General features: G+C 45.7%; 1 protein-coding gene across 2 annotated transcripts in view; it reads left to right on the plus strand.

Moving 5' to 3' along the window:
* LOC139584422 (spondin-1-like) overlaps positions 1 to 23,723 on the plus strand; it is a 127,987-nt gene that overhangs the window by 7,110 nt on the left and 97,154 nt on the right. For both annotated transcript variants that reach the window (XM_071416229.1, XM_071416230.1), the window contains 2 exons: positions 1,276 to 1,382; positions 10,670 to 10,803. In XM_071416229.1, coding sequence (XP_071272330.1) covers positions 1,276 to 1,382; positions 10,670 to 10,803 — 241 coding nt within the window. The remainder of the gene's footprint in view (positions 1 to 1,275; positions 1,383 to 10,669; positions 10,804 to 23,723) is intronic.

The following is a 23,723-nucleotide window of genomic DNA, read 5'->3' on the forward strand; positions in this document are numbered from 1 at the left end:
TACAGCCCAAGGAGGATGCATTGCGTGTTGTCAGTTTTCAGGAAAACCATAAGCTAATATTGTTAGTAAAGCTGACTTTTCAAAGATAAATCTTTTACCACCGCAACACACGTTACATTTGACCCTGTTGAGATCACTGGCTGGAAAACAGTCAAACAGCAGGCAACTAATGAACTGCTAGCAGCGCACCCCTTTATCCCACATTCTGTAGTAGGCTCCTCCAGCTGAGTTTGTTTCTCTCTCAACAGTGCCTGGGAGGCTCTGCTCTTGGGATGGGGCTACATTACATTATCTTTAATCTTTGATAGGATCTTCATTTGATCACTCGTTTGTTGCTGAGAATTTTCTTGCACCGCAGGAAATTCAGATGAGCTTCACGATTTACATAAATTCTCAGAATCGCCTAGAATGTCATTGTATGCTGTAGCGTTAAGATTTAAGGGGCTAAACTGAACCATGAAAAACATCCCCAGACCATTATGCCGCCTCCACCAAACTTTACAGTTGGCACTATGCATTGGGGCAGGGATCGTTCTTCTGGCATTTATCTGTCGGACTGCCAAATGGTCTATGGGACTGCCAGATTGCCAGGATGCGTTTCCACTGCTCCAGAGTCCAATGGCGGTGAGCTTTACACCATTGAATCCTACACTTGGCATTGCGCATGGTGATCTTAGGCTTGTGTGTGGCTGCTCTGCCATGGAAACCCATTTCATGATGCTCCCGGCGAACAGTTCTTGTGCTGACGTTGCTTCCAGAGGCAGTTTGGAACTTGGTATTTGGTGTTGCAACTGAGGACAGACGATTTTTACAAGCTTCAGCACTAGGCGGTGCCGTTTTGTGAGCTTGTGTGGCCTACCACTTATAGTTGACCGGAGCAGCTCTAGCAGGGCAGACATTTGACAAACTGACTTGTTAGAAAGGTGGCATCCTATGACGAAGCCACGTTGAAAGTCACTGAGCTCTTCAGTAATGCCATTCTACTACCAATATTTGTCTATGGAGATTGCATGGCTGTCAGCAACGGGCGTGGCTGAAATAGCCGAATCTACTAATTTGAAGGGGTGTCCACATACTTTTGTATATATAGTGTATATTAACAGTATTGTACTTTTCATGTAGCCTAATTTTGGCCAGGTAATAGCCTAACGACAGATCAAGCAACATTAACATTCAAACCCTGTTGCAGCAGGATTATTTTGCTGCGACAATACTAGTCAAATTAAGATCTAACATCTGTATATTCCCTAAACTCCCCTCCTGTCCTGTTTCCAGTGACTCTGCACGCCTCCAGTCCCTCCTATTTCAGAGGCTTTACCCTTATCGCTCTGAAGGAGGGGAAGGAAGGAACCACAGATGACCACTACGCTGGCAAATTCCAGGTAATGTACTATGCATGTATATTGTGGCCATATTTCAGTAATTGTCTTCAAAATCACTTTCCTCAAGACTAAATGCGTATTCCCTACAGTCTCCATTAGAGCAGCTGAAAGTAAGGAAAGAGTTGTCTCCTTTGCTCAGCTCACGATAAAAATACACAACCTACTGAGTGAGAGTGCTCTACAGCAGTGAGAACAAACTTCCTTACCTGACAATTACCTGACAACATAAAAAGGAATTAACACTCCCACAACCTGCTCTGCTCAGCCTCAGCCCACACTCCGCGCTCTGCATCCTTCGATTCCCAGTGTGTAACCGTTTTCTAGTCTCAAGATTCTAATCCTGTTTTCATTTGGCCTCTTCAAATGACCATTGTGTCACCCATAATAGATAATCAAACACATTCAATATGCATTATGGTTCTGTTGTTTAGAACATGGTTATATTACAATGTCATTACTACTGGAGGTCTTTGTATTGTAAAGAGGGACTGATTGTCATCACTTAATTGGACAAATAATTGACAAATGATTCAATGAGATCAGAATGATACAGCTGAATTAAGAGAAAGAGAAAGAGACGGAGATATCGGGGACTTAGGTCTGGGTGCCTTGTAAGGATCCGACGGCGAGTGGGTAATCTGCCTTTACCATCAGTCCTATTAGCCATCGTACAATCATTGGATAACAAAATAGATGAACTACGATGACATACAGTTGAAGTCGGAAGTTTACATACACTTAGGTTGGAGTCATTAAAACTCGTTTTTCAACCACTCCACAAATTTCTTGTTAACTAACTATAGTTTTGGCAAGTCGGTTGGGACATCTACTTTGTGCATGACACAAGTCATTTTTCCAACAATTGTTAACAGACAGATTATTGCACTTATAATTCACTGTATCACAATTCCAGTGGGTCAGAAGTTTACATACACTAAGTTGACTGTGCCTTTAAACAGCTTGAAAAATTCCATAAAATGATGTCATGGCTTTAGAAGCTTCTGATAGGCTAATTGACATCATTTGAGTCAATTGGAGGTGTACCTGTGGATGTGGATTTCAAGGCCTACCTTCAAACTCAGTGCCTCTTTGCTTGACATCATGGGAAATTCTAAAGAAATCAGTCAAGCCAAAACAATTGTAGACCTCCACAAGTCTGGTTCATCCTTGGGAGCAATTTCCAAACGCCTGAAGGCACCACACAAGTATAAAAACCATGGGACCACGCAGCCGTCATACCGCTCAGGAAGGAGACGCGTTCTGTCTCCTAGAGATGAACGTACTTTGGTGCAAAAAGTGCAAATCAATCCCAGAACAACAGCAAAGGATCTTGTGAAGATGCTGGAGGAAAGAGGTACAAAAGTATCTATATCCACAGTAAAACGAGTCCTATATCGACATAACCTGAAAGGGTGCTCAGCAAGGAAGAAGCCACTGTTCCAAAACCGCCATAGAAAAGCCAGACTACGGTTTGCAACTGCACATGGGGACAAAGATCCTACTTTTTGGAGAAATGTCCTCTGGTCTGATGAAACAAAAATAGAACTGTTTGGCCATGATGACCATCGTTATTGTTTGGAGGAAAAAGGGGGAGGCTTGCAAGCCAAAGAACACCATCCCAACCGTGAAGCACGGGGGTGGCAGCATTGTGTTGTGGGTGTGCTTTGCTGCAGGAGGGACTGGTGCACTTCACAAAATGGATGGCATCATGAGGATGAAAAATTATGTGGATATATTGAAGCAACATCAAAAGACATTGGTCAGGAAGTTAAAGCTTGGTCGCAAATGGGACTTCCAAATGGACAATGACCCCAAGCATACTTCCAAAGTTGTGGCAAAATGGCTTATGGACAACAAAGTCAAGGTATTGGAGTGGCCATCACAAGCCCTGACCTCAATCCTATAGAAAATGTGTGGACAGAACTGAAAATGCATGTGCGTGGAAGGAGGCTTACAAACCTGACTCAGTTACACCAGCTCTGTCAGGAGGAATGGGCCAAAATTCACCCAACTTATTGTGGGAAGCTTGTGGAAGGCTACCTGAAAAGTTTGACCCAAGTTAACTTCTTTGGGGGGCAGTATTTTCACGTCCGGATGAAACTTTTACCCTGTCAGGTGTTAGTTGTGCAGAGGTGAGAACGGAGTCAGGCGCAGGACACAGAACTGAGTAAAATAACGAACTTTACTCAGGAAAATAATCAGGAAAAATAAATCCACGCAGGGATCACAAACCCTAACACAAAAGACTAACACAAACCAGGAACACTCACACACAAAACATAATGGGAACCAGAGGGTAAATAGGGAAATAATAATAACTTAATGGGAACCAGGTGTGTACACTCAAGACATAACAAATGGAAAACAGAAACATGGATCGGTGGAAGCTAGAAAGCCGGTGACGACGAGCGCCGAACGCCGCCCGAACAAGGAGAGGCACCAACTTCGGCGGAAGTCGTGACAGACCCAAGTTAAACAATTTAAAGGTAATGCTACCAAATACTAATTGAGTTTATGTAAACTTCTGACCCACTGGGAATGTGATGAAAGAAATAAAAGCTGAAATAAATCATTTTCTCTACTATTATTCTGACATTTCACATTCTTAAAATAAAGTGGTGATCCTAACTGACCTAAGACAGGGAATTTTTACTGGGATTAAGTGTTTGAAATTGTGAAAAACTGAATATTTGGCTAAGGTGTATGTAAACTTCCGACTTCAACTGTATATTCTTCGTAGCTGTCTATTTACCACCACAAACTGATGCTGCCACTAATACCGCACTCAATGAGCTGTATACGGCCATAAGCAAACAGGAAAACGCTCATCCAGAGGCGGTGCTCCTAGTGGCCGGGGACTTTAATGCAGGGAAACTTAAATCCATTTGACCTAATTTCTACCAGCATGTTAAATGTGCAACCAGAGGGCAAAAAAACTCTAGATTACCTTTACTCCACACACAGCGACGTGAACAAAGCTCTCCCTCGTCCTCCATTTGGCAAATCAGACCACAATTCTGTCCTCCTGATTCCTGCATACAAGCAAAACCTGAGGCAGAAAGCACCAATGACTTGTTCAATAAAGAAGTGGTCAGATTACGTATATGCTAAGCTACAGGACTGTTTTGCTAACGCAGACTGGAATATGTTCCGGGATTCTTCCGATGGCCTTGAGGAGTACACCACATCAGTTATTGGCTTCATCAATAAGTGCATCGATGACGTCGTCCCCACAGTGACTGTATGTACATACCCCATCCAGAAGCCATGGATTACAGCCAACATCCGCACTGAGCTGAAGGGTAGAGCTGCCGCTTTGAAGGAGCGGGACTCTAACCCGGAAGCTTACAAGAAATCCCACTATGTCCTCCGACGAACCATCAAACAGGCAAATGTCGAAACAACACTAAGATTGAATAATACTACATCGGCTTCGACACTTGTCGGATGTGGCAGGGCTGGCAAACTATTACAGACTACAAAGGCAAGCACACCCGCGAGCTGCCCAGTGACACGAGCCTACCAGAAAAGCTAAATTACTTCTATGCTCATTTCGAGGCAAGCAACACTGAAGCGAGCATGAGAGCACCAGACTGTGTGATCATGCTCTCCGTAGCCGACTTGAGTAAGACCTTTAAGCAGGTCAACATTCACAAGGCCGCAGGGCCAGACGGATTACCAGGATGTGTTCTCCGAGCATGTGCTGACCAACTGGTAAGTGTCTTCACTGACATTTTCAACCTGTCCCTGACTGAGTCAGTAATACCAACATGTTTCAAGCAGACCACCATAGTCCCTGTGCCCAAGAACACTTAAGGCAACCTGCCTACATGACTATTGACCCGTAGCACTCACGTCTGTAGCTATGAAGTGCTTTGAAAGTATGGTCATGGCTCACATCAACACCATTATCACACTGCCAATTCCCACCTGGACAAAAGGAACACCTATGTGAGAATGCTATTCATTGACTACAGCTCAGCGTTCAACACCATAGTGCCCTTAAAGCTCATCACTATGCTAAGGACCCTGGGACTAAACATCTCCCTCTGCAACTGACGGGGCGCCCCCAGGTGGTAAGGATAGGTATGGGTCCTCAGATCCTCAAAAAGTTATACAGCCGCACCCTCAAGAGCATCCTGACTGGTTGCATCCCTGCCTGGTATGGCAACTGCTCGGCCTCCGGCCGCAAGGCACTACAGAGGGTAGTGTGAATGGCCCAGTACATCACAGGGACCAAGCTTCCTGCCATCTAGGACCTCTATACCAGGCGGTGTCAAAGGAAGGCCCTAAAAATTGTCAAAGACTATAGCCACCCTAGTCATAGACTATTCTCTCTGCTACCACACTGCAAGCGGAGCGCCAAGTCTAGGTCCAAAAGGCTTCTTAACAGCTTCTACCCCCAAGCCATAAGACTCCTGAACAGCTAATCAAATGGCTACCCAGACTATTTGCATTTCCCCCCCCCCACCCCTCTTCTACACTGCTGCTACTCTCTGTTTATTATCTATGCATAGTCACTTTAACTCTACCTACATGTACATATTATCTCAATTATCTGGACTAACCGGTGCCCCCGCACATTGACTGTGTACCAGTTCCCCGTGTATATAGCCTCGCTACTGTTATTTGACTGCTGCTCTTTAATTATTATTATTATTATTTTTTTGTTTTTTATCTAGTTTTTACTTAACACGCATTTTTCTTAAAATTGTATTGTTGGTTAAGGGCTTGTAAGTAAGCATTTCACTGTAAGGTCTACACCTGTTGTAATCGGCGCATGTGACAAATACAATTTAATTTTATTTGACTAAGCCCAAACCATATGGAATGGCGTATCGCTGCAGAATGCTGTGGTATCCGTGCTGGTTAAGTGTGCCTTCATTTCTAAATAAATCACTGACAGTGTCACCAGCAAAGCACCCCCACACCATAACACCTCACCCTCCATGCTTTACGGTGGGAAATACACATGCGGAGATCATCCGTTCACCCACACCGCGTCTCACAAAGACATGGTGGTTAGAACCAAAAATCTCCAATTTGGACTCCAGACCAAAGGACAGATTTCCACTGGTCTAATGTCCATTGCTCGTGTTTCTTGGCCCAAGCAAGTCTCTTCTTATTATTGGTGTCCTTTAGTAGTGGTTTCCTTTCAGCAATTTGACCATGAAGGCCTGATTCACACAGTTTCCTCTGAACAGTTGATGTTGAGATGTGTCTGTTACTTTAACTTTGTGAAGCATTTATTTGGGCTGCAATGTCTGAGGCTGGTAACTCTAATGAACTTATCCTCTGCAGCAGAGGTAACTCTGGGTCTTCCATTCCTGTGGCGGTCCTCATGAGGGCCAGTTTCATCATAGCGCTTGATGCTTGAAGAAACTTTCAAAGTTCTTGAAATTTTCCATATTGACTGACCTTCATGTCTTAAAGTAATGATGGACGTTTCTTATTGCTTATTTGAGCTGTTCTTGACATAATATGGACTTGGTCTTTTACCAAATATAGCTGTCTTCTGTATACCCCCCACCTTGTCACAACACAACTGATTGTCTCAAACGCATTAAGAAGGAAAGAAATTCCACAAATTAACTTTTAACAAGGCACACCTGTTAATTGAAATGCATTCCACCTCATGAAGCTGGTTGAGAGAATGGCAAGAGTGTGCAAAGCTGTCATCAAGGCAAACGGTGGCTATTTGAAAAATCTCAAATTGAACGTATATTTTGATTTGTTTAACACTTTTCTTTATTACTACATGATTCCATATGTGTTATTTCATAGTTTTGCTGTCTTCACTATTATTCTACAATGTAGAAAATAGTAAAAATAAAGAAAAACCCTTGAATGAGTAGATGTTCTAAAACTTTTGACCTGTGGTGTATGTGCTGATAAAGTTTGCATAATACTTTTCCAAATGAAGTGATAGTGAAATTTGAAGAAAAGGTTTACTATAAAAATTAAGCATGGTCAATGCACAATATCCTCCAGCAAATAATCCTTGTTGTTGGCTACTCTCCTGGAATGTGTCTGGCGTCCATTTCTAAACATAAAAATGTACAACCTCCAGGAGTCATACTGCTTTTATGTTTAGAACACATTTTCTTTCTCCTCACACGTTACCCTGAGACCCCCATTTGTGCCTTAGGCCTCAGAAAAACCCCCACAGATGTTCTAACTCTCCTCATTCTTATTTATTTAGGCCAGAGACATGCTATTACCCAGGGAAGCAAACACGTTTTTTTTGGAGAGACAAGATGAGCCCAGATTAGATAGGATCTTGTGTTTACAGAGATTAAAAGCATCACTTTGTTTCTGGTTTGCCATGGATAGACAGACAAGCTGACTCAGTTAGATGTCTTCTCATTAGGTCGACGGCTGCAAGTACATTAAACACAGCAGGGCAAATACAAATTAGTGGTGGATGATCTACAGAGGCCGACTCCTTAGAGAAGGGCTATTACATCACAGCAGGATATGACATGGTGAGGGGAGGTAGTCAACAGGTCAGGGGAAATATATGGAAACATTTTACCAATTTTCAGTGACGTCATGACAGTGGCTTCAGCTTTAAGTCTGTTCTTGCTGTGTTGATTCTGATGTATGGAAAGACAATTTGCACCACTCATTTTCTCACATCTAAGAAGCAGAACTTAACTTCACACCTTTTAAAAGGCAAAACATCTGGCCTGGTTTCTTTAGTGTCGTAATGTTAGTTCTTCACTCATTTTACGGCAGCTGCTCTTAAGAGTGTCTTTTCTATCCAAGTGATAGACATGTCTCCTGTGTAAAAGCTTTTCTCACTAACCCAGACTGCGCCAAAAGCTTCCAGGGATTGGAACAGGAGGAGTGTTTTCCATTACTTCCTCTGGGATCTCAGCCCCTGTATACTGTATATAAAGAGCACCGTTCATCATTGGCGTTTTTGTTTGGGCCAGAGATTGCCCGCAACAGTTATTTAGTAGCATCCTTGAGCTAGCTCTCCAGGCTGAAGCTCGCTGCAGCATTACAGACTTAAGGAAATGCCTAGGAAGCCTTGGACCTTTACTATAAATACTGTCAAGCCAAGAATGACCAAGTGATGTATGAAGAAGAAACATGGCAGTGGCTGTTACAAATAGCTTGTTAAATAAGACTAATGAACTATAGAAATTAATTATAGTTCATTGAGTTTTTAAAATGTAAAGCCAATCTGTTAATCCAGTATATATTAATATAGACAGTATAAATCCATATATTGATACTCTGAGGAAGAATAGCATACTCTTAGGATAACAGGATAACCTTATTAGTTCCAGGGAGAACCCTTTTAGGTTCCACGTAGAACCCTCTGTGGAAAGGGTCCTACATGGAACCCAAAAGGATTCTACCTGGAACCAAAAAGGGTTCTTCAAAGGGTTCTCCTATGGGGACAGCCGAATAACAATTTTAGGTTCTAGACAGAAACAAAAGGTGCTAAGAGTGCAGATAATTTCACTGTTTGAAAAATATATCCCATAATAAGATTTGATATCAGAGATTTATATGGGTTTCTGTAGTAATGGAATTGTTTGATTGGTAGGAGGCTCAAGGCAAATGTTAGTGCTCTTGAGTCCGGAGATTTCCATTGAGATGGGAAGAAACCTGTTACTGTTAAATCATATGTTGATGTGACATTTGCATCGTGTCAGAAAGTTACATCCGCCCGAGTCTCTTGCCAAACTATCATCTATTCCATGTCTTGATTTTCCAAGGGGGCTTCAAACTTCTACTCAGCCCAAAATAAATACTGTCCATCTGTGTCTCCTTGAAAATACACATTTACTTTAGCAGGCACTGCAAAGCATCTGTGTTTGCTGTGTCACCAGGGAGAGAATGACTATGAAAACAGAAGTATTCAGCTGCTCCTCCAGACCCAGACCCTGCCTCCCTAGGCAGCCCCAGAGGAGCTCTGAGGAGAGCTGGGCCACTGAGCCAAGCCAAGCCAGGAGCCACAATTAAAACAAACACTCCACTTTCCCAGCTCCTCTCCTCCTGACGGCTCTGCTGCTTGGCTGCAGTTCAACCCCGATCTGACAGCCACTTAGATTCCGTTTTGAGAGGAAACTACAGTGCTGGCCTCCCAGGGGGGGATAGTGGGTTTACAAGACAATGGACCCCTCTTCCCTCCCTCCCTCCCTCCCTCCCTCCCTCCCTCCCTCCCTCCCTCCCTCCCTCCCTCCCTCCCTCCCTAGAAGCTAGAGACGGAGGCAAGTTACAGTGAGGGAAGACATGGCTCACCAGGGTGCCTTAGACAATCATCAGCATCAATGAAGAGTCTTTTATTTTTCTAAAAGATCTCTATAGAAAATTCTTCCTCTTACTTTCTGTCATGTGTGAAGCATCTGGCTGTTAGGTCAATGTTATGGTGGAGTCAGAGCAGCTGGCGAACATTCAAGGGGGCCAGAGGTCATCTCTGTGTGAGGCTGCTGCTCATCATGCCAGGTTTTCATTCCTCTCTCACAGCCATGACATAGAGGGGGACTGGGCTGGACACACCATGGACTCACAACACTGTTATTACACTGTCTCATTGCACAACTTGGAGTATTATTTTATTACTGTCCCACTTTATTGCGCCAAGGATAGGTGAAGGAACGTTATGCACTGTACAGTCAACTTTCAATCAACCAGTCACATTTGTAAAGAGCTGAGGTGAAACAGAACTACAATGTCATATTTTTAACTTAAGACATCTGTGAGTTTCTATCCGTTTTGAGAGGATTACGTTCACATAAACTAGACAGAACTGTCTGTTATACTACGTGTAATGTCAGTGTTGGCCTCTGAAAGGACTCCATTTGAAAACATTCAGCCACGTGTGACGTTGAAATACACTATTGATCCTGGTATTGGGAAGTACTAGTGGAGTGTGTCGCAGCAAAGAGGTGATTACAAAACACATATTACAGCCAGTCTCAGACACGAAACCATCGGTTTATTACAGGAGCCCTGAATTACAGCACCAATTAAATGCAACCAAACATGCATAGCAGAACATATTGATCAACAAGGAAAATGAAACATAAGTCTCAGGCCAGAGTTGTGATAATTAAAAGTTGAAACTTTTTTGGCAAGCACCACGGTTGAAAGTTAGTAATTTCTCAAAAGGATTTTTTAACTATAAAAATAACAAAAAGTTAATTGACTCAATTAATTTCTTGCAGCTATAACTTTTTTGTTTTACAAAAAACTGAATTGTTTTTGCCAAAAAGTGAGGTTGGTGAGAAATTGTGTAGTTGTGACTGACTGGTTTCCTGTGTTCCTAGATCATAGATGAGGAAGATACCCAGTTCATGACCAACTGTCCCCCGGCTGTGACGGAGAGCACCCCCCGCAGGAGGACCAGGATACAAGTGTTCTGGACAGCACCCCCTTCTGGCAGCGGCTGTGTCATCCTCAAGTGGGTACCTTTAATACTGCTACTACACTACTGCTACTACTACCACTACTAGAGCTACGGAAATATGTTTTGGGTTGGGGGGGGGGGGGGGGGTGCTGAGGAGTATGTTTCTCCACTCATACAGGAGTAATAAAGCCCTAGTTCATACAGGAGTAATAAAGCCCTAGTTCATACAGGACTAATAAATCCCTAGTTCATACAGGAGTAGTAAAGCCCTAGTTCATACAGGAGTAGTAAAGCCCTAGGTCATACAGGAGTAGTAGAGCCCTAGTTCATACAGGAGTAGTAAAGCCCTAGTTCATACAGGAGTAGTAAAGATCACCACCTCGGATCACCACGGATCACCACCTCAAGCTGAACCTCGGCAAGACGGAGCTGCTCTTCCTCCCGGGGAAGGACTGCCCGTTCCATGATCTCGCCATCACGGTTGACAACTCCATTGTGTCCTCCTCCCAGAGTGCTAAGAACCTTGGCGTGATCCTGGACAACACCCTGTCGTTCTCAACTCACATCAAGGTGGTGACCCGTTCCTGTAGGTTCATGCTCTACAACATTCGCAGAGTACGACCCTGCCTCACACAGGAAGCGGCGCAGGTCCTAATCCAGGCACTTGTCATCTCCCGTCTGGATTACTGCAACTCGCTGTTGGCTGGGCTCCCTGCCTGTGCTATTAAACCCCTACAACTCATCCAGAACGCCGCAGCCCGTCTGGTGTTCAACCTTCCCAAGTTCTCTCACGTCACCCTGCTCCTCCGCTCTCTCCACTGGCTTCCAGTTGAAGCTCGCATCCGCTACAAGACCATGGTGCTTGCCTACGGAGCTGTGAGGGGAACGGCACCTCCGTACCTTCAGGCTCTGATCAGGCCCTACACCCAAACAAGGGCACTGCGTTCATCCACCTCTGGCCTGCTCGCCTCCCTACCTTTGAGGAAGTACAGTTCCCGCTCAGCCCAGTCAAAACTGTTCGCTGCTCTGGCACCCCAATGGTGGAACAAACTCCCTCACGACGCCAGGTCAGCGGAGTCAATCACCACCTTCCGGAGACACCTGAAACCCCACCTCTTTAAGGAATACCTAGGATAGGATAAAGTAATCCTTCTAACCCCCCCCTCCCCCTTAAAAGAGTTAGATGCACTATTGTAAAGTGGTTGTTCCACTGGATATCATAAGGTAAATGCACCAATTTGTAAGTCGCTCTGGATAAGAGCGTCTGCTAAATGACTTAAATGTAAATGTAAAGCCCTGTTCATACAGGAGTAGTAAAGCCCTAGTTCATAGAGGAGTAATAAAGCCCTAGTTCATAGAGGAGTAATAAAGCCCTAGTTCATAGAGGAGTAATAAAGCCCTAGTTCATACAGGAGTAATGAAGCCCTGGTTCATACAGGAGTAATAAAGCCCTGGTTCATACAGGAGTAATAAAGCCCTAGTTCATACAGGAGTAATAAAGCCCTGGTTCATACAGGAGTAATAAAGCCCTAGTTCATAGAGGAGTAATAAAGCCCTAGTTCATACAGGAGTAATGAAGCCCTGGTTCATACAGGAGTAATAAAGCCCTGGTTCATACAGGAGTAATAAAGCCCTAGTTCATACAGGAGTAATAAAGCCCTAGTTCATACAGGAGTAATAAAGCCCTAGTTCATACAGGAGTAATAAAGCCCTAGTTCATGCAGGATTAATAAAGCCCTCGCTCACACAGGAGTAGTAAAGCCCTAGTTCATACAGGAGTAATAAAGCCCTGGTTCACACAGGAGTAGTAAAGCCCTAGTTCATACAGGAGTAGTAAAGCCCTAGTTCATACAGGAGTAATAAAGCCCTAGGTCATACAGGAGTAATAAAGCCCTGGTTCACACAGGAGTAGTAAAGCCCTAGTTCATACAGGAGTAGTAAAGCCCTAGTTCATACAGGAGTAATAAAGCCCTGGTTCACACAGGAGTAGTAAAGCCCTAGTTCATACAGGAGTAGTAAAGCCCTAGTTCATACAGGAGTAATAAAGCCCTAGTTCACACAGGAGTAATATAATTTTGTGATTTGTATTATTACTTTTTTATGTCTGTTTATCAAAGGATGCTGCACTGTCATAACCACTGTTACTGTAACTGTTAATGCTAACAAAGATCTGTTTCGGAATACCATTTCTCATTATTGATACAGGTGCGGTTAAATGTATTAGCACCCTTGCACTATTCACTATTTCTTCTAAAATAAGCTGAAATTGAAAAAACATTTGGTGTTCACATGTGGTAATTTTGTTTGATTCACAACCGCACTGGACCAAGAAGAAAAAACTCTCAAAACTGAAATTGAGATTTTTCACTTCAAAGTAAAGAAAAATGGCCTGGTTTATTCAACATTCAAATCTATTTGGTTGTTAGGTGTCACGTTCCTGACCTGTTTTCCCCTGTTTTTGTATTTATTTAGTATGGTCAGGGCGTGAGTTGGGTGGGTTGTCGATGTCTGATTTTTATGTTGGGATTTTGTGTGTTCGGCCTGGTATGATTCTCAATCAGAGGCAGCTGTCAATCGTTGTCCCTGATTGAGAATCATACTTAGGCAGCCGGGGTTTCACGTGTGTTTTGTGGGTGTTTGTTCTTGTGTCAGTGTTTCGCCACACGGGACTGTCACGGTAGTTATTTTGTATCGCATATTGTTTTTGTTAATCATTAAATCACTATGGAAACTAACCACTCTGCGTATTGGTCCGATCCGTCTCGCCTCTCCTCGTCCGAGGAGGAGGAAGAAAATGACTATCGTTACATTAGGCAAGCTATGCGGCTGTTCTAGGCACCATGTCTTTGCAGTTGACTACCTATGGGTAGCCAGAGAGCACGGTCATGCTGATTAGTGGTCTGAAGAAGCAGGTGTGACTACAGACAATAGCGTTATAATGTCTCAGATCAACGCCCCTCCCTCCATGGTTATAGTACTGAATTAGTCTTACGTGATAATATTGGTAGTAAAGTTTTCATGATGATAAGCTTGGTGTAAAAGTTTTGGAGAATTTATAACCTTTTATATAAAGTCTCACGACACAAAAAGTGGCAGGATTGTAAATAACATCGTGTTTCTTACTCCTGGCCAGAAACACTGATAGTCACCGATCAAGTTGAGTAGTCTTGCTATGTTAGAACGACGTGTGGGTTCAACTCGTCCCAAAGGAGCCCTGATGTGCCTCGGTAATTCCGTGACAGTCATGAAGCGTGAGCCAAAATCATTCCAAAAGCTGCTCTTTGACAGGAATTGTAGTACTTCCAGAAGTGTTGGAATGAAACAACATTGACAAACATTAACACACACAGATAGACACTAACAATTGTTCGTTGTTGTGACAAAATCCATGTACAATGTGTGGTCGACACACATAACATACTGTGAATGCGCGCCAGTGCCTGTACAAAGCTGCATGATTAGCAGAAACGGAGAAGAGGCAGCCTGGCCCTAATAATTCTCCAAATGGGTTGAAATTTGGGTGTTAAATAACTATTACAATGGCATATTGCTTGGTCACCTGAAAGCCATTTCTTATGTTAAGAATTGTGAAATGGAGGTTAGATCAAATTTGGCCATGAATATTGAACAATTAAAGGTAGACTCAGCGAAATGACGTTGCCACGAGCAGCACCTTAGATAGTGAGATGAGGGAGATGCAGTGAGATGACTTCGCTCACACACAGTCACGCACAGTGTCGACGCATGTGAATGGGTTAGCTTCACTCTGTTACATCTTTGTAACCAGGGCACCAAAACTGCGGAGAAGTTGAGCCTTGCACTTTAATGCTCTTAGTTTTTGTGGAAATTGACCCACTATACTGTTCACTTTCTGCATCTACTTCATATCGCTGAGTCTACCTTTAAGCTCTGCTATATACAGAGCCTTCGGAAAGTTTTCAGACCCCTTGACTTTTTCCACATTTTGTTAGGTTACAGGGTTATTCTAATATTTATTAAAATTGTTTTTTTCCCTCATCAATCTACACACAATACCCCATAATGACAAAGCAAAAACAGTTTTTTTTAAATTTTTGCACATTTATTAAGAATAAAAAACAGAAAAATAACATTTACATAAGTATTCAGAGCCTTTACTCAGTACTTTGTTAAAGCACCTTTGGCAACGATTACAGCCTCGAGTCTTCTTGGGTATGACACTAGAAGCTTGGCACACCTGTATTTGGGGAGTTTCACCCATTCTTCCCTGCAGATTCTCTCAAACTCTGTCAGGTTGGATGGGGAGCGTTGCTGTACAGCTATTTTCAGGTCTCCAGAGCTGTTCGATCGGGTTAAAGTTTGGACTCTGGCTGGGCCACTCAAGGACATTCAGAGACTTGTCCCGAGGCCACTCCTGTGTTGTCTTGGCTGTGTGCTTAGGGTGGTTGTCCTATTGGAAGGTGAACCTTCGCCCCAGTCTGAGGTCCTGAGCCCTCTGGAACAGGTTTTCATCAAGGATCTCTCTCCGTACTTTGCTCCGTTCCTCTTTCCCTCGATTCTGACTAGTCTCCCGGTCATTGTCGCTGAAAAACATCCCTACAGCATGACGCTGCCACCCCCATGCTTCACCGTAGGGATGGTGCCAGGTGTCCTCCAGATGTGACGCTTGGCATTTAGGCCAAAGAGTTTAGTCTTGATTTCATCAGACCAGAGAATCTTGTTTCTCATGATCTGAGAGTCTTTAGGTGCCTTTTGACAAACTCCAAGCGGGCTGTCACGTGCCTTTTACTGAGGAGTGTTTTTTGTCTGGCCACTCTACCAGAAAGGCCTGATTGGTGGAGTGCTGCAGAGATGGTTGTCCTTCTGGAAGGTTCTCTCATCTCCACAGAGGAACACTAGACGTCTGTCAGAGTGACCATCAGGTTCTTGGTCACCTCCCTGACCAAGGCCCTTCTCCCCCGATTGCTCAGTTTAGCCGGGCGGACAGCTCTAGGAAGAGTCTTGGTGGTTCCAAACTTCTTCTGTGATGTTGGGGACCTTCAATGCTGCAGAAATGTTTTGGTACCCTTCCCAATAGACAGAATCCTGTCACGGAGCTCTACGGGCAATTCCTTCGACCTAATGGAATAGTTTTTGCTCTGATATACACTGTCAGCTGTGGGACCTTATATAGACAGGTGTGTGGCTTTCCAAATCATGTCCAATCAATTGAATTTACCACAGGTGACTCCAATCAAGTTGTAGAAACTTCTCAAGGATGATCAATGGAAACAGGATGCACCTGATCTCAATTTTGAGTCTCATATCAAAGGGTCTGAATACTTATCTAAATAAGGTATTTCTGTTTTTTTATTTTAATACGTTTGCAAAAATGTCCAAAAACCTGTTTTCACTTTGTCATTATGGGTTATTGTGTGTAGATTGGATTTTTTTATATTTAATATATTTTTGAATAATTCTGTAACGTAGCAACATGTGGAAAAAGTCAAGGGGCCTGAATACTTTCCGAAGGCACTATAGATATTTAAGAGATCCTTTTCCCTAACACATCCTGTCTCTCGTTCCTCTAGCCTGGATTTACACAGAAAATAGTGCTGCGCTTCACTGACTTAGTGCTGGATGTAACTCACTCCTACACTGACTTAGTGCTGGATGTAACTCACTCCTACACTGACTTAGTGCTGGATGTAACTCACTCCTTCACTGACTTAGTGCTGGATGTAACTCACTCCTACACTGACTTAGTGCTGGATGTAACTCACTCCTACACTGACTTAGTGCTGGATGTAACTCACTCCTACACTGACTTAGTGCTGGATGTAACTCACTCCTACACTGACTTAGTGCTGGATGTAACTCACTCCTACACTGACTTAGTGCTGGATGTAACTCACTCCTACACTGACTTAGTGCTGGATGTAACTCACTCCTACACTGACTTAGTGCTGGATGTAACTCACTCCTACACTGACTTAGTGCTGGATGTAACTCACTCCTACACTGACTTAGTGCTGGATGTAACTCACTCCTACACTGACTTAGTGCTGGATGTAACTCACTCCTACACTGACTTAGTGCTGGATGTAACTCACTCCTACACTGACTTAGTGCTGGATGTAACTCACTCCTACACTGACTTAGTGCTGGATGTAACTCACTCCTACACTGACTTAGTGCTGGATGTAACTCACTCCTACACTGACTTAGTGCTGGATGTAACTCACTCCTACACTGACTTAGTGCTGGATGTAACTCACTCCTACACTGACTTAGTGCTGGATGTAACTCACTCCTACACTGACTTAGTGCTGGATGTAACTCACTCCTACACTGACTTAGTGCTGGATGTAACTCACTCCTACACTGACTTAGTGCTGGATGTAACTCACTCCTACACTGACTTAGTGCTGGATGTAACTCACTCCTACACTGACTTAGTGCTGGATGTAACTCACTCCTACACTGACTTAATGCTGGATGTAACTCACTCCTACACTGACTTAGTGCTGGATGTAACTCACTCCTACACTGACTTAGTGCTGGATGTAACTCACTCCTACACTGACTTAGTGCTGGATGTAACTCACTCCTACACTGACTTAGTGCTGGCTGTAACTCACTCCTACACTGACTTAGTGCTGGATGTAACTCACTCCTACACTGACTTAGTGCTGGATGTAACTCACTCCTACACTGACTTAGTGCTGGATGTAACTCACTCCTACACTGACTTAGTGCTGGATGTAACTCACTCCTACACTGACTTAGTGCTGGATGTAACTCACTCCTACACTGACTTAGTGCTGGATGTAACTCACTCCTACACTGACTTAGTGCTGGATGTAACTCACTCCTACACTGACTTAGTGCTGGATGTAACTCACTCCTACACTGACTTAGTGCTGGATGTAACTCACTCCTACACTGACTTAGTGCTGGATGTAACTCACTCCTACACTGACTTAGTGCTGGCTGTAACTCACTCCTACACTGACTTAGTGCTGGATGTAACTCACTCCTACACTGACTTAATGCTGGATGTAACTCACTCCTACACTGACTTAATGCTGGATGTAACTCACTCCTACACTGACTTAGTGCTGGATGTAACTCACTCCTACACTGACTTAGTGCTGGATGTAACTCACTCCTACACTGACTTAGTGCTGGATGTAACTCACTCCTACACTGACTTAGTGCTGGATGTAACTCACTCCTACACTGACTTAGTGCTGGATGTAACTCACTCCTACACTGACTTAGTGCTGGATGTAACTCACTCCTATCACTGACTTAGTGCTGGATGTAACTCACTCCTACACTGACTTAGTGCTGGATGTAACTCACTCCTCTTTGCCTAAGTCTTTGAAGAAATATCCACGATAGATACTTTTCATTTATCTTCCTGTCTCATATGACAGATAGTTTACTGCGGTCCAAGTATTATTCTAATAAATGTTGCGCTGAGAAACATCTGCTATGCAAATCTCACCGTATTGCTTTGACTTTGTCTTTGACTGTCAAAGTAGAGATAGAGCTCTCTACCTCGTACCGGAGCGGTGGGCTGCCTGCCAGACAAAGTAGAGATAGAGCTCTCTACCACGTACCGGAGCGGTGGGCTGCCTGCCAGACAAAGTAGAGATAGAGCTCTCTACCTCGTACCGGAGCGGTGGGCTGCCTGCCAGACAAAGTAGAGATAGAGCTCTCTACCTCGTACCGGAGCGGTGGGCTGCCTCCCAGACAAAGTAGAGATAGAGCTCTCTACCTCGTACCGGAGCGGTGGGCTGCCTGCCAGACAAAGTAGAGATAGAGCTCTCTACCTCGTACCGGAGCGGTGGGCTGCCTGCCAGACAAAGTAGAGATAGAGCTCTCTACCTCGTACCGGAGCGGTGGGCTGCCTGCCAGACAAAGTAGAGATAGAGCTCTCTACCTCGTACCGGAGCGGTGGGCTGCCTGCCAGACAAAGTAGAGATAGAGCTCTCTACCTCGTACCGGAGCGGTGGGCTGCCTGCCAGACAAAGTAGAGATAGAGCTCTCTACCTCGTACCGGAGCGTTGGGCTGCCTGACAGACAAAGGCCAATAAACACGGCTGCCAACTCTGTCCACCGAACATCAAATAAAACTCAAATTACTGCTAGGAGAGGTCCAATCATTCTCCCACTGAATCTCATAAAGGATATCACAGCAGAGATCCCACAACGACGCGCCTCCTCCTACACTACAGAGTCTTGTCATTAGTGATACTTTATCTTGTATACTAAAGTGTCAAAGGCTGTTATGTCACAGGGCACTGCACAAAGAGCTCTTGGAGGTTTGACCAGAACAGCAGAACTGGAGAGAGCATCTCAGAGTACACAAACAAAACAGACGCAGTGACTCATTGAGATGAGGAAGGTCTAAATGGAGCTCCTGCTCTCTATATCCACCCTCTCCTGCTCTCTATAGCCATCCTCTCCTGCTCTCTATAGCCATCCTCTCCTGCTCTCTATATCCACCCTCTCCTGCTCTCTATATCCACCCTCTCCTCTCCTGCTCTCTCTATAGCCAACCTCTCCTGCTCTCTATAGCCACCCTCTCCTGCTCTCTATATCCACCCTCTCCTGCTCTCTATAGCCACCCTCTCCTGCTCTCTATAGCCATCCTCTCCTGCTCTCTATATCCACCATCTCCTGCTCTCTATAGCCAACCTCTCCTGCTCTTTATAGCCACCCTCTCCTGCTCTCTATAGCCATCCTCTCCTGCTCTCTATATCCACCCTCTCCTGCTCTCTATAGCCAACCTCTCCTGCTCTCTATAGCCAACCTCTCCTGCTCTCTATATCCACCCTCTCCTGCTCTCTATAGCCAACCTCTCCTGCTCTCTATAGCCAACCTCTCCTGCTCTCTATAGCCAACCTCTCCTGCTCTCTATAGCCAACCTCTCCTGCTCTCTATAGCCACCCTCTCCTGCTCTCTATAGCCATCCTCTCCTGTTCTCTATAGCTACCCTCTCCTGCTCTCTATATCCAACCTCTCCTGCTCTCTATAGCCACCCTCTCCGGCTCTCTATAGCCATCATCTCCTGTTCTCTATAGCCACCCTCTCCTGGTCTCTATATCCAACCTCTCCTGCTCTCTATAGCCAACCTCTCCTGCTCTCTATAGCCATCCTCTCCTGTTCTCTATAGCCACCCTCTCCTGCTCTTTATATCCATCCTCTCCTGCTCTCTATAGCCACCCTCTCCTGCTCTCTATAACCACCCTCTCCTGCTCTCTATATCCAACCTCTCCTGCTCTCTATAGCCACCCTCTCCTGCTCTCTATATCCACCCTCTCCTGCTCTCTATAGCCACCCTCTTTTGTCTCTGTAGCCACCCTCTCCTGCTCTCTATAGCCACCCTCTCCTGCTCTCTATAGCCACCCTCTCATGCTCTCTATAGCCACCCTCTTTTGTCTCTATAGCCACCCTCTCCTGCTCTCTATAGCCACCCTCTCCTGCTCTCTATAGCCACCCTCTCCTGCTCTCTATAGCCAACCTCTCCTGCTCTCTATAGCCACCCTCTCCTGCTCTCTATAGCCACCCTCCCCTGCTCTCTATAGCCACCCTCTCCTGCTCTCTATATCCACCCTCTCCTGCTCTCTATAGCCACCCTCTCCTGCTCTCTATAGCCACCCTCTCCTGCTCTCTATAGCCACCCTCTCCTGCTCTCTATAGCCACCCTCTCTTGTCTCTATAGCCACACTCTCCTGCTCTCTATATCCAACCTCTCCTGCTCTCTATAGCCATCCTCTCCTGTTCTCTATAGCCACCCTCTCCTGCTCTCTATATCCAACCTCTCCTGCTCTCTAATATCCAACCTCTCCTGCTCTCTATAGCCATCCTCTCCTGTTCTCTATAGCCATCCTCTCCTGCTCTCTATAGCCACCCTCTCCTGCTCTCTATAGCCATCCTCTCCTGCTCTCTATATCCACCATCTCCTGCTCTCTATAGCCAACCTCTCCTGCTCTTTATAGCCACCCTCTCCTGCTCTCTATAGCCATCCTCTCCTGCTCTCTATATCCACCCTCTCCTGCTCTCTATAGCCAACCTCTCCTGCTCTCTATAGCCAACCTCTCCTGCTCTCTATATCCACCCTCTCCTGCTCTCTATAGCCAACCTCTCCTGCTCTCTATAGCCAACCTCTCCTGCTCTCTATAGCCAACCTCTCCTGCTCTCTATAGCCAACCTCTCCTGCTCTCTATAGCCACCCTCTCCTGCTCTCTATAGCCATCCTCTCCTGTTCTCTATAGCCACCCTCTCCTGCTCTCTATATCCAACCTCTCCTGCTCTCTATAGCCACCCTCTCCGGCTCTCTATAGCCACCATCTCCTGTTCTCTATAGCCACCCTCTCCTGGTCTCTATATCCAACCTCTCCTGCTCTCTATAGCCAACCTCTCCTGCTCTCTATAGCCATCCTCTCCTGTTCTCTATAGCCACCCTCTCCTGCTCTTTATATCCATCCTCTCCTGCTCTCTATAGCCACCCTCTCCTGCTCTCTATAACCACCCTCTCCTGCTCTCTATATCCAACCTCTCCTGCTCTCTATAGCCACCCTCTCCTGCTCTCTATATCCACCCTCTCCTGCTCTCTATAGCCACCCTCTTTTGTCTCTGTAGCCACCCTCTCCTGCTCTCTATAGCCACCCTCTCCTGCTCTCTATAGCCACCCTCTCATGCTCTCTATAGCCACCCTCTTTTGTCTCTATAGCCACCCTCTCCTGCTCTCTATAGCCACCCTCTCCTGCTCTCTATAGCCACCCTCTCCTGCTCTCTATAGCCAACCTCTCCTGCTCTCTATAGCCACCCTCTCCTGCTCTCTATAGCCACCCTCCCCTGCTCTCTATAGCCACCCTCTCCTGCTCTCTATAGCCACCCTCTCCTGCTCTTTATAGCCACCCTCACCTGCTCTCTATAGCCACCCTCTCCTGCTCTCTATAGCCACCCTCTCCTGCTCTCTATAGCCACCCTCTCTTGTCTCTATAGCCACACTCTCCTGCTCTCTATATCCAACCTCTCCTGCTCTCTATAGCCATCCTCTCCTGTTCTCTATAGCCACCCTCTCCTGCTCTCTATATCCAACCTCTCCTGCTCTCTAATATCCAACCTCTCCTGCTCTCTATAGCCATCCTCTCCTGTTCTCTATAGCCATCCTCTCCTGTTCTCTATAGCCACCCTCTCCTGCTCTCTATATCCAACCTCTCCTGCTCTCTATAGCCACCCTCTCCGGCTCTCTATAGCCACCCTCTCCTGCTCTCTATAACCACCCTCTCCTGCTCTCTATATCCAACCTCTCCTGCTCTCTATAGCCACCCTCTCCGGCTCTCTATAGCCATCCTCTCCTGTTCTCTATAGCCACCCTCTCCTCCTCTCTATAGCCATCCCCTCCTGTTCTCTATAGCCAACCTCCCCTGCTCTCTATAGCCATCCTCTCCTGTTCTCTATAGCCACCCTCTCCTGCTCTCTATATCCAACCTCTCCTGCTCTCTATAGCCATCCTCTCCTGTTCTCTATAGCCACCCTCTCCTGCTCTCTATAGCCACCCTCTCCTGCTCTCTATAGCCACCCTCTCCTGCTCTCTATAGCCACCCTCTCCTGCTCTCTATATCCACCCTCTCCTGCTCTCTATAGCCACCCTCTCCTGCTCTCTATAGCCACCCTCTCCTGCTCTCTATATCCACCCTCTCCTGCTATCTATAGCCACCCTCTCCTGCTCTCTATAGCCACCCTCTCATGCTCTCTATAGCCACCCTCTTTTGTCTCTATAGCCACCCTCTCCTGCTCTCTATAGCCACCCTCTCCTGCTCTCTATAGCCACCCTCTCCTGCTCTCTATAGCCACCCTCTCCTGCTCTCTATAGCCACCCTCTCCTGTCTCTACAGCCACCCTTTCCTTCTCTTCATAGCCACCCTCTCCTGCTCTCTATAGCCATCCTTTCCTGCTCTTTATAGCCACCCTCACCTGCTCGTTATAGCCAACCTCTCCTGCTCTCTATAGCCACCCTCTCCTGCTGTCTATAGCCACCCTCTCTTGTCTCTACAGCCACCCTTTCCTTCTCTTCATAGCCACCCTCTCCTGCTCTCTATAGCCACCCTTTCCTGCTCTCTATAGCCACCCTCTCCTGCTCTTTATAGCCACCCTCACCTGCTCGTTATAGCCACCCTCTCCTGCTCTTTATAGCCACCCTCTCCTGCTCTCTATAGCCACCCTCTCCTGCTCTCTATATCCAACCTCTCCTGCTCTCTAATATCCAACCTCTCCTGCTCTCTATAGCCATCCTCTCCTGTTCTCTATAGCCATCCTCTCCTGTTCTCTATAGCCACCCTCTCCTGCTCTCTATATCCAACCTATCCTGCTCTCTATAGCCACCCTCTCCGGCTCTCTATAGCCATCCTCTCCTGTTCTCTATAGCCACCCTCTCCTCCTCTCTATAGCCATCCTCTCCTGTTCTCTATAGCCAACCTCCCCTGCTCTCTATAGCCATCCTCTCCTGTTCTCTATAGCCACCCTCTCCTGCTCTCTATATCCAACCTCTCCTGCTCTCTATAGCCATCCTCTCCTGTTCTCTATAGCCACCCTCTCCTGCTCTCTATAGCCACCCTCTCCTGCTCTCTATAGCCACCCTCTCCTGCTCTCTATAGCCACCCTCTCCTGCTCTCTATATCCACCCTCTCCTGCTCTCTATAGCCACCCTCTCCTGCTCTCTATAGCCACCCTCTCCTGCTCTCTATATCCACCCTCTCCTGCTATCTATAGCCACCCTCTCCTGCTCTCTATAGCCACCCTCTCATGCTCTCTATAGCCACCCTCTTTTGTCTCTATAGCCACCCTCTCCTGCTCTCTATAGCCACCCTCTCCTGCTCTCTATAGCCTCCCTCTCCTGCTCTCTATAGCCACCCTCTCCTGCTCTCTATAGCCACCCTCTCCTGCTCTCTATAGCCACCCTTTCCTTCTCTTCATAGCCACCCTCTCCTGCTCTC

This window comes from Salvelinus alpinus, chromosome 9, assembly GCF_045679555.1.
Source record: "Salvelinus alpinus chromosome 9, SLU_Salpinus.1, whole genome shotgun sequence".
NCBI classification, from domain to species: domain Eukaryota; kingdom Metazoa; phylum Chordata; class Actinopteri; order Salmoniformes; family Salmonidae; genus Salvelinus; species Salvelinus alpinus.